The 11,481-nt window shown below is 49.9% G+C and overlaps 2 protein-coding genes across 2 annotated transcripts; one reads left to right on the top strand and one right to left on the bottom strand.

Moving 5' to 3' along the window:
• Positions 1-7: 7 nt before the first annotated feature.
• On the bottom strand, positions 8-4,772 carry LOC34618002 (the record flags this gene model as incomplete). Its single annotated transcript, XM_026338355.1, has 9 exons — positions 4,128-4,772; positions 3,555-3,759; positions 3,087-3,274; positions 2,549-2,831; positions 2,197-2,364; positions 1,680-1,930; positions 1,129-1,533; positions 561-995; positions 8-355 (listed from the first exon to the last, which is right to left on the bottom strand). Coding segments are annotated over exons 1-9 (2,928 nt in total), but the record flags the coding sequence as incomplete, so codon positions are not given.
• A 3,100-nt stretch (positions 4,773-7,872) lies between these two features.
• LOC34618001 lies at positions 7,873-11,346 on the top strand. The gene is made up of 9 exons (XM_026338353.1): positions 7,873-7,880; positions 8,095-8,202; positions 8,383-8,443; positions 8,915-9,043; positions 9,211-9,270; positions 9,609-9,873; positions 10,685-10,935; positions 11,063-11,112; positions 11,235-11,346. The coding sequence occupies exons 1-9, from the start codon at positions 7,873-7,875 to the stop codon at positions 11,344-11,346; spliced, it is 1,044 nt and encodes a 347-aa protein (XP_026194138.1).
• The last annotated feature ends 135 nt before the right edge of the window (positions 11,347-11,481 follow it).

Genomic DNA, 11,481 nt, shown 5'->3' with positions numbered 1-11,481 from the left:
TGTTCACTGCAGGCACTGGCTGTGATGTAGCCTCTGGAGCGCTCGCAACAGGAACGTCCATCTCCAATTTCATTGTTGATTGTTGCTGGACAAATGAAGCAAGACCCTGAATGGTTCGTTCTCCCATAAACTTAATGGGAGTATCTGAACCGTTCTTGAAAAACCAAACTGTTGGAAAGCCTGTGACCTTGTACTTTTCATCCGGCAACTTGTTCTCCGTTCCGTCCATCTTGGCAACCACGAGCGCCTGGCTAGCCGACTTTGACTCAGATGCCAGCTTTCCAAATTCTTCGTAAACAGGATCAAGCTTCTTGCAGTGTCCACACCATGGGGCATAAACCATCAAGAGCACGTCCTGCATGCAAATATTGCAGGATGTGGCTCTTTGTGTGCGTGTCACTGGTAGATCACAGAAATCGCTGGGTGGTTATGTAAAGCTGTATGGCGTGTAATTAAAGATGAGCGTCATGGTAAAGTATGCGATAGGGTTGTTTCTTTGTTAGAGTCTGCAGACGATCTATCTCCGGAGAGACGTGACTCAACATGTGTACGGGCAGTACCTTGTTGCTTGCGAGCACTTCTGTGTGAAAGCTGTCGGCGTCAATTTGAAGAACTGGTATATTTAGCTTGTCCGATACACTGCGGCCTGAGGTTTTAACTGACTCGTGCTTCTCGTTTTTTAATATTCGAAGCCCACTGAGCTCGGCAGGTGTCGTGGCGTATTGCTTTACAAATGCTGCAAAACCTTCATCTGTCTTCGAGCCAGAAAATATCATCGGCTTCTTTTCATTCTTTCGGATAAACCAAATTGTTGGGTATCCCTTGATGTCGAATCCCTCATGTTGGATCTCGTTTGTGGGTCCGTTCATTTTTGCAACGTCCAACACTGCGGCCGCCGCGGGATCCGCAGCAACCGAACGAGCGAAACGGAAGTATGCTGGCTTTATGGCTTTACAGTAGCCACACCATGGGGCAGACACCATAAGGAGCACATCCTGATACACCCAGCAACGCACCATATCAGTGAATATGGCTTCACGCAAGGGACATCGCAGCCTGACTAGGTTTAAAAAAATGCTGAAGAGTCAAGCAGTCATTCCATTCGCGTTTGCGAAGCTCTGTCCTTACCTTGTTTGAATTCAGTACAAGCTGCTCAAAATTGTCGGCGACTACCTGTTTCACAGGCCCATCATTTTTCGCCGGAATGGGGTCAGAAACAGTTTGCTGGCTTTCTTGTAGAGCCTCAATGCGATGCTGCACAGGAATTTTCGAGTTGATGAAGTCAGTGGCTGTGGACATCGATAAGTGGCCTTCAAGCTGCTGGGGAACACCAGATCCAGATTTCAAGAAAAAGAGTTTTGGCTCGTTGGTCGTCTGGAGCCACTTTAACGGGAAGCGTTTGGAGAACACTTCAGCAGACGCAAACATCAAGTTAGCACCCGCTGCTTTGTATTTTCGCGCCATAAGCACGAGTGTTGGGAAGACTCGGACACTCTTGTTGCAAAATGAAGAGTGAACGATGACGACAGCATCCTGCGGCAACGTAGAAGTCCTAACAGCACCAGGCTCCTTGAAGACTAACATGGTAACAGGCAGATGTCAGTGCAACCTCAGCAGTCAACTTTGAGTATAGCGCGAGCGAAATGCGTAGACACAGGCAGATGGTCTCTTGCACGCACTTTCCTGGCATTGTGAAGAACTGTTTCAACCGAATCCGGTTGGAGAGGGAGGATTGGATAGTCTTCCAGTTGAGATTGCGGATCCGGAGAGTTGCATGTATTATACTTCGGCTGGTGAGCTAGCGGGACCCACATCATGTCCTCTGCGACCTTTGGGACTCCGTTCTGTCTTGCAGCATAGGCCTCCAGCGCCCGGAAGTAGTAACACAGCACTCGTTCAGGCAGCATATGTGACCTTGCATATTCTCGAGCTGCAATCAAACAAGAACATCCCCTGACTGAACAACTAGTCCTGCTGATCTGAAACTTAGCAACAAGAGCAGAACATCCCCCAGAGTTTTGCACGCACATAGAGATGGAGCTCTTCAAACCACACCTGCTTCATACAAAACAGCCTAGCTCCCCCAATAAGCAGTCATCGTGTGCACCGATACAACTTTCCCTGTAGGAAGCCGTGGATACTGCAATAGAGACGCCTGGCTAGTAAGTGTACTCGATGATAGCTCATTATGCGCACCATTAGCAGCAATTCCTTGGGCCTCGCTGTCGTGCTCCCTTGCCCACTGTAGCTTCACAAGTAAGTCTTCGCCAGTGCCGTCGAACGGGACATAATGCTGCCACGGCTTGAGCTCTTTTTGATACCACTCGTAATAGGGACTTTCTTGCTTCAGCAGCAAGCTACCACCTGAGCGAATCAGGTGGGCCAGAAGGGCTGAAGCGGGCTCTTTGATGAAGGCTTTCGAGGTGACCCAGCATGCAGTCATAGGTCAGGGCATGGTGTAAATCTAGCGGGACATGTGGGTACGATCTGGAATGCGTTACATTTCTAAAGTTCTGTTGTGCAGATGTAAGAGCCATGGCTGGCGTACTGGCAAGAAGGTAAGGGTTCCTGTACGCAGCAACTGTGCCATCCAGCTGAAGAATGTACTTGTACTTAGAAAACTCCCCGAGCTTGAGGAAATGCTTCTTGCCTCCACCCAGCTGCTCTTCAACTTCGATATTTTCATCGTTTTCCCAGCTTGTAATCACCACATCCAGGAGGTCAGGATGCTGTGCAGAGAGCTGTGCCAGTTTTACGCGGACGGCGCTGCTGTCGCGGCCCCTAAACGCCGCTCTGGAGTCTCTGGATGCCCACGGAAGAAGGCCCCACCCCTGCATCAGTTGGACAGCACCTATGAAAAGATTTGTAATTAGCATTTGGGTAACGCGGCAAGCGGATTACGGATAGCCATACAGGCGAAAACTCTAAAACTATGAGCTCCAGTCCCCTGACACTCTAAATATGCGCGCAACTAGGGAAGGCAGAAGCTGACACTCATCCCATAGATTTAGACACGACCGTAGCCTTTTCCTAGGGACTAACACCCTCTGGACACGGTTTGAGCCTGTCCTATGCCCAGTGCTTACCTGAGAGGCGATAAGATCCGGGTTTGATTCAGTATTACCAAGAACTGTGGAGCGTGTAACGTCCCATTGCGGAAACACTATGTCAAATGAGTCAGTGGAGCCGCACCATGAGAACACTGGCACTCTGCTCTCGCCCCACTTCTTCTCCACGAGGGGCCAATCGCCCACATTCAGCACAAACTCCACGTCTGCAGGCAGCCGATGCGCGCACCTAATTGCCTCATGAGCCCTAACCTCTGCCCAGTCCACCAAGGCATGAAAAACAACCAGAAAGATAATTTAGTCATGTATGCAATCGAAGCAGATACCACCGCTGACGCAGTACATTTGGCAACTAAGAAAGTGTATCTCTTATCGGGAATGGTAGAATAATTGGTCACCGCCGCAGAACTGACTGATTTGGCCAGCAGGGCCAGTGATGGCTACGAGCCCCTCTGTGTATGGCACATTGTGTATCTGACTACTCACCAGGCAGCCTAACGGTAGCCGCCAATTGGTTGAACATTAAGTCAGCAAAGTAAGAAAACGCCGGGAAAGGACCGTAGGCCTTCCTATATAGCTGGTTATCCTTGATTACGTAGTGCAACAAGGATGTTGCTGAACTTTTGCTTAAGAGCTTGGGAACAGCTGAGCGCAATTTGACCAAGTCGATTGTCGGAAAGTTTTTAAAATCCTGAGGCCACTCATGCACAAAGATAGGGCAGAATCTAGCGATTTTAAGAACTGCCGGGGCCTACTTCCACTTTTGATAGTACATGACTGCCCAAAGACTACAATGCCACGAATTCACAAGCAGGTATCACTTGCAAGTCTGGTGCGCATTAAATGTACAGCTGCTCCTTGAGGCTGCCTTATGTGTCAGGCTGCTTATGCTAGCCTGCCCCGTACAGGTCACCCCATCAACAGACCCTTGGGAAGTGTCACTGAAGCCTCTCCTAGAGCAGCAGAGCACTCTTTGGGCCCGGGATATCCAAACTACACCATAGTTTTCACTGAAGAATTGCAATACGCGTTAACTTCGGCGTGCCATGCTTGCCTCACCTCTGCCACTTGAGGTATGTCGCGGGGACAGCCCATAGCTTTTGCCCAGTCACTCGAAGACACGGGAGCAGCGCAGCTTGGCTCGTGAATGGGACCCGGTATGGATATTTCAGCGGTTTCAACCGAAAAGGATGCACTCCGGTCTGCGTAGCTTGCCCTAAAGCGGAGCGCATATCCTCTAGGAACGCCTTCCCTCACCCTGTAAGTCACAACATAGTCCCCATGTCCCAAGTCGTGAACTTCAGACTCCACTGGGCTTCCAAAGCGTCCAGGAATTGGGGGTATGATACTCCAGTTGAGAAGAATTTGACCTGTGACGAAATCGGGGGGGACCTCCTTCTGGCCAGCAGAGTTGTGAACCGCTAGACGAAAATAGCGAGTGGGAGAAGCGAATGAAGGGTCCAGTCCTGGGCCCTTCTTAATTTCAAAGGTATAGGCAGGCACTCGCGAGCGATAGAATAAGCCCACGTACAGAGCAACTGCAGCGACTGCAAGCCACGCCCATTTGGAACGAATTGCACCAGTCCAACGTCTAAAAAACTGACGACGCCAGCGAGCTGTACTATTTGCAGCTGCAGCTTTGGCCGCTTTGTCCTTCACGGAAGTGGAAAGTTGCGACTGCTGCTGCCTGGCTGGCGTACCCATTTTAGAACCGGTGGATCCGATTTGCAGCCAACTCACTAACAAATAACTCAGCAAGTTTAAATGTCCTCAGCCAGCTGGCCTTGGACGCCAATGGAGCTCTTAATCTTAAGACGCGATGTTCGAGCCACTCGTATACTCGGGGAATGGGCCTAAACGAGGATCTGGACCAAACGTGAGGAGGCACACGGTAGCGTCCGCGTATTTGTTGCCACCAGAATCACGAAGACACGTAGGTTCTCGCAACGTTTAAGACTCAAAAAAAAAAATTTGAGCATTATATATTTACTGAATTAAAATGATAACAAGTCAAATAACGTGTCTGACTGGCAGCGAGGCTCACGTGTCTGTGGCAGCTGTCTGCCTGTCCTATGCCTCAGTCTACACAAATGCTTCAGCTGGGCAAATATGCCTTTTCAGATCAAAAAGGAACAGATCAATAGCAGTCACGTTACAAAAAAGTGGCCTGAAGTCGGTTGTCTTGCGGCCAGCTAGCGTACTACAGGAGAGACTCAATGGCCTGCAGCCCCAATTAGCGTCTACCAAGCCATCACAGGCGTCTTTGAGTATAATTTCCAAGGAACCGAAAAAATTCTCATAGGAATTAGTGAGTGTCTTCGAAGGAAAGCTAGCTGGAGGACAACCTGTTCTCCGCAAGTAGCAGTGGCATGGCTGGGCCTTCTGCACAAAAGGTAACGTGGGAAGAAGACCTAGTCGCAGCAAGTTGCTCAAAACGAGATGCTATGTGGGCTGCGTTGGAAGAGCTTTCCCCGACCTTCCATCGCATTCTTGTAGCTAGTGTATTACACAAAAGTGAGGCCAGGGCAAAAGTGAACGGCTGCCTCGGCTGGAAGCCAAACTGTAACTAGCCCTTTGCGGCACGGACCTTTCATAACACGGTTCGTAATATCCACGTAACAGTGCTTAACTACAAACTTCGGAAAGATCAGGCGTCCACTGCTACTTACTACCCTGTTGCACCGCCTCCAAAGTTGCTCGTCGTGAAAAATGACCCGACGCCACCAATTTTGCCCACACAACATGCCTACTAAAACATTTGCCCATTAGGATCGCCATTCGAAGACTTCACTTGTCTTCTACGTGCTGTGTGCCTGGAATCAATCTGATCCTATGGCATATTGAAAATGCCTGTTCCACCAATAAGGGGGAAGGACACTTAACTTAAATCCTGGGTACAATTTTCGCACGCCACTCTCCGTTGTTGAGCCACTTGCGACCCTTGAACATGGTCTAACTATGCCGTTTTGCAGAGCCTCTCCAATGCCTTCAAATTTCTACCAATACAGCGGTTTTTACTTTCCAAAAGGACTCCAATTAAATTCGGCGGGTGCCGCCTACTTGGGCACATTTCTGTTGAAGAGATCTACTACACGAGATTGTTGAAGATTCTCCTCCACACGCTCACAGGGCGAAGTTCGTAGATCACAACCGTGCGCCCATCTTTCAGCACTTTCTCGTATTGTCTCAGCTCCACTTGGCGCGACGCGATGAGATGGTTATATACGCCCTGTAGAATCCATCGCACACTCCCCACACAGCGGGCAATTCAGATAACTGTGCATGATACGTCAGTTGCGGAGGAACTTCCTAATGTCTGAGCATGATACGACGATGATTGAGCGCTACAGCCACGCTTTTAAAGATAGAACTTCCTGGAATGGATGCGCGAGGCTACTGAGCAGGCAATGAAAATACGTTCTTGTTGTGCCACCTGCCAAATTGCAACTTGAGTGGTCAGGGGCTCTATTTCCTCTGCAGTCTCCCTCCTCACATAAATATTTGGCTGTAGCAAGCGTATAGAGAAGGGTTGCGAAGCCTCCGAACGCGACGTGGGTAGCGGACGACCATGCCACACAATAGGGGCCCAGGATCCCCCCGGCGTATTCCTTCCAGTGGCTTGCAAAACACCGACAATTTGCATCTTTTGCCTCCCCCTTTCTCGTCGATTCTGCCTACAGACTGATTTGGCCGGAATCGAATCGCAACTCCACTGAACAACAGTTGCGACGGCGGAAAGTGCTGCGGCATCGTCCGATGCTAGCGGGGGAAGTACCGCAGCCACTGGGCGTCTGGTAGTCCCAATTAGGCCTGATGAAGCACTCGTAGTGGGTAACAGGACTGTTGCATCTCCACTGAACGAAGTCAATTGAATGACGCAGACAACAAGGAACAGCGCTGGACACAAGCGCTTCACTCCATGTAGGGTTGCCATGACGAAGGCAGGCTAGGGCGAAGAGCCACTACTGGCACTATGCACGTGCATCCATGCACTTTGGGGTTGTTGCTCGCCAGGTTTATCTTCGTCGACAAATGGAGGATCGACCTAGGAGAGCAAAAATGCATGCTTCCCCTCGATGTGTTCGAATCTGTAGTCTGTGAGGAACGGTGACGCCCTCGTTTCTGTTTTCCAGTGTATTTATTCTATTCGGTTAATATTTGTGGGAGATTATGCAAGATTTCTTACTGATATAGGAAAGGTTTCTTGTTAGGCATGGTGGGGCTGTGTTGTTCGTCGGCGGCGCCATTTCAGCTAGAGATACCGTGGTTGCTTCCGATAGGGCCTTTTGAGGCACTCTGACCCCCTTCCTACGTATGCATATGCTCGCTGTATTTTTATATTGTATGGACTTGGTTTTTGGACTGTGGTACGCACCCAACGCAATGGCGGCGTCCGCTCAGCACACCACGAATGTCCACGCATATCCGGCAATCACCGCCCATTTTGACGGCTAGCTTCTCAACATCGGGGTCGTCAAAGGATTATATATAGATACCCGTTTTTTACTGCTTGTTCTGAACTCCTGAATTGCAAGAGTGCCTTCTCGAAGAACGGAGTTGTTCGTCGGAAGGGTTACTGGGGAACACGGAGTTTTTTCACTAACATGCCAGTATAGGCATTATCGATAAATAATCCATTGCCTTCTTCATCATGGCATAGACAGACTTCATATAACTGGAAAGCGGCAGCAATGGCTTTCGCCTCGACACGTGGGATTTGTGCTTGTTCCCATCCTACGACTCTGTTATGTCGACAGGTTGGGCGTTGGCCATGTGCCTTGCAAATACAACCGCCTAAATGCATATGGCACGGCCATAACAATAGCCTGCAGCTGCAAGGCCACCGCCTTTTGCGTGTCCACCCACTGTTCCGCAGTTCGGGCAGAGGAAATGGGCCTCATGAGCACTTTCGTCCTTGTGCATCATATACCACCACAGCGGCACGTAATGCCAGCAGCAGCTCCAATCTTCGCAAAAGTGTTTCTGAGTCGTGGAAAGGTGTGCACAGTCTCTCGCGACTGCGGAGAAGTTTGACATTCCGGCTCCGCACTATGGACAAGGAAGATTGGACCCTGCTGTTGATTTCCCTTGGTTGGTGTGGCATCTTTGTAGGTGCTTACGCATTTAACGCTTGGTAGGTCATGAAGCACTGGGCTGCCGTACTGCCCTTGTTCGCAAAGGCCGTTTGTACCCCGTTTCCCGTGTTGTTTTATTACACCTACCCAGCTGCACGTACCACTATGCGCACTGGTGAAAATCCCAGTTGGCGCATAGAACATCGTCACCTGTAACACTCTTGCATCCCTCTTCTCAGGCGTTTGGCAACACGAGGCACCCGTCACCCATACCTGGCGGACGCAATGGCCCTCATAGAGGTTTGTCCTTCGGTCACTGATATCCAAACATTGAAGTTGCATCCGACAAGAATGCAACGACGTGCCTGCGATACATTTTCACCTAACTTTTGAGTGGGACCCTGTTTATGTGTTTTTGTGGATATGGACTTGTTTCTGCTTATTCCTTTGTGCTAGTGTGAGTAAATGTATGCATGTTTGTCTCAATACTGGCTGTATCCATCTGTCAGCCTACCTTGGCACTTGTTCACATACATACGCTATGGGTAGAAGCTCCTTGTTGGCATGTGATCATGCATATGGCAGGGCATATAATTTTGGCCGCACCAGCAAGTCGTCTGCGGCCAATTGGGCGGGGGGGTTATTGTCAACTGCAACAATGCTTGCTCAGAGGCATTAGATGAAACTGTAATCGCACAGTGTGCACTCCGAACATATTATGTGCGAAACGACCATAATGCTTATCATCTCGCTTATTTGGTATATGCGCAGTCAAACAAAAGCGTCATGGAGTCACTTGGCGCGCCACTGGAGATGAAGGCCGTGGAGGAACATAGCGAGTCATTTGCTCCATGGAAGAGGCTGGTGTTGCAACTGACAGGACCAAACGGGACCACAAAGGTAGGTAATTCAAATTCTTTTTCAGACTTTGGCTTTTAAGCCCCCTGTCGCCATATGTAAATATCATTACCTGCTCTTCGGCTTCGCTGCTGGAGAGTGTCACTGCATGTTTGCTATTTCGCTGCGGATAGATTCACCTAATCCGTCTTTACTTCGCTCTTTCACAGGCTTTTGTCTGTGCGCGTCGTGTGGGATACAGCGAGGAGGATCTTATAGAGCAAATCAGCGTAAGATTTTGCAGCGTAGCTACAAGTAGTTAAGGTATCAACATCTACATATTCAGTAACTTACTACACTCTTTGATTGTTGCAGATTATATATAAAGTGTCTGATTCTCAATCGTACGTGATATGTTTGGGGCTAATTAAGCTGTTTATGCGAAATCTCCATCACAGCGAGCAGTGTGCCGCCCTCGTTAACTTGGCACATGTTTCTAGTGTTTTCCTTGGAGGGGATCTAAGGCAGCCACCTAGCGAGTTGTCTGGTGACTGCAGTTGGTACCTGCACGGATAATGAGGCACGCATTAAGGCTTTTGGCAATTGCCTGTAGCGTGGTGCGGCGTAGGAGGAAGAGGAAGGGCCTATATGGAGTCGACCCTACCTTTTAAAGCAGTGGCTCCTCCAGGGCATCAGCGACTTGTGGAATGTCTCTCGGCAACTTTTTTCCGGGAGGAAAAGCTGTAGCGATGGCTCCAGTGGAGTTGGAAAGTGGGAAATAATATCTCTGTTTGTGCTTACCCCCGAAAGTCTAGCTCCCGGGGCGGCTGAAGACCAAGGTGCACCTTCCGTGATCTTGTTGAAGGGCCGATCTACAGATAATCCTGACTGGTGTAAGAACGCATGGTGCCAATCTAGAGCGCAGCATTTGTATTTTTGTAGTCAGCCCCTTGATGGCCGGACATCCCACCTCGTCGTGCCACGCCACTGTCGAAAGCAGCTCCGCCTCGTACTACGTACAAAGGCGCTGTCGCTCCTTCAAAAAATCGAACACATAAATTAAGCCGCATTACTGTGTGCGCCTTTCAGATAGCTTAATTTCGCCGAAGCTCTCCATGGAAAAGCTCTTCTCTCACTGGATCGCTAACGCGTGTTTATTGCTAGTTTGCCTGTATTCGATACGCCGAGTCCGCGCAGAATGGAAGATGGCGGCAGAACGCGTCAGTCCTCTGCTGCCAAAATGTCTAGCTGTCGTGACATCCCTAATATGCCTAGTATATTGCAACAATCAGAACGTCGGTACCAATTAGGGTGATGCACTAAGAGTGCCCGCCCACGAGCTCGGCTCCCAATCACTACGAGCCGTATTATGTCTGTGCACGGTTATCCTCCTGCCAGCTTTTTCTCTTGTGCACAGCTGTCATCCCTTCGTTTTGTCAACCACTTCATTACGGTAAGTTCTAGGTGTTCTGCCGTGCGCTTATGGGGCTTGGAGCTGTGCGGGCACGAGCAAGAAGCCACGTGCAGCCAGGCACATTGAGATCCCATACATATCTGTCAACTCCCTCGATGTGCTCGCCCCCACTTTACCGGCGGGATGTACGACATCTCTAGACTCATGATAAAGTTCTATACCACACGTCACAATCATCGATACACACGTATTTATGCATTCGGTGAGTTAGTTTCCCTGGAAGGTGTGAGCTGGCATGCAGCACCACCGCCACCTGCAGCAACTCGCCGCTCGCCAGTTACAAGATGCCATCGTGAAAAGAAGCCCTTCAAGAAGTGTCCCGAATGACGGCAAACACAGCACGGCGGTACCAGTCCGCCTGCGGTATTTCACTGGGCAACTCTCTCAAGAAGCAATTGACGGGGTGGCCCATCTTGAAATCTATTCTGGAGACGATGCAGGGGATGATCCAGACTTCACCGACAAGCTTCAATGCGAGTTGGTATGCAGACTAATCAATAAAATAAAGTGGCAATGCATCATTCTGGCAGCAGCCAAGAAATTTTCTAGGATATTTCAATTTCCGGATATTAAGACGCCTTTCTGTGACTGCGTGGTGGGAGGTGCAGCGTTTGCAGGCCTCACGCCCCTCAGCTTCAGTCCCCTACGTTGCATTCCAGTGAGAAATCCAGTAGCAGCTGCTCTAAACTCCTCACAGGTATCACTTCATCCACAAGAAAGCGCACAACAGGAACCACGGCGCAAGCTCGGCTGTTGTGTGCCCACCCACGGCTTCTGCAGGAGCACTTTGTCCCTGATCCAGGAGCCTCGTGACCACACAGATCCGCCGTTCCCCGTCGTGCATACCTACGCCTTGGACCCCAGGGCGCTTACCAGAGCTCCGGAGCCATAGCTTATGACCAGCCAACTACCTGGCAGCTCGTGGTTTACAAATCCATTGCCTACCAGACCTCTTGACCACGTGGCGATGGTGTATGGCTCTGCCACAAAGCTGCTGGCAAGCTCGATCACGAAGCGAGTACAACAT

Source organism: Cyclospora cayetanensis, unplaced genomic scaffold, assembly GCF_002999335.1.
Source record: "Cyclospora cayetanensis isolate NF1_C8 unplaced genomic scaffold, CcayRef3 CcayRef3_contig_251, whole genome shotgun sequence".
Classification (NCBI taxonomy): domain Eukaryota; phylum Apicomplexa; class Conoidasida; order Eucoccidiorida; family Eimeriidae; genus Cyclospora; species Cyclospora cayetanensis.
The sequence above is the reverse complement of the archived record's forward strand: the minus strand, read 5'-3'. Positions and strand labels throughout refer to the sequence as shown.

Bases quoted from the DNA above. Each gene is read 5' to 3' on its own strand.
- LOC34618001 (XM_026338353.1), top strand. The intron at 9,044-9,210 runs GTAGGTAATTCA...GCTCTTTCACAG, and splicing joins GACCAAACGGGACCACAAAG to GCTTTTGTCTGTGCGCGTCG. The intron at 10,936-11,062 runs GTATGCAGACTA...TGGGAGGTGCAG, and splicing joins ACAAGCTTCAATGCGAGTTG to CGTTTGCAGGCCTCACGCCC.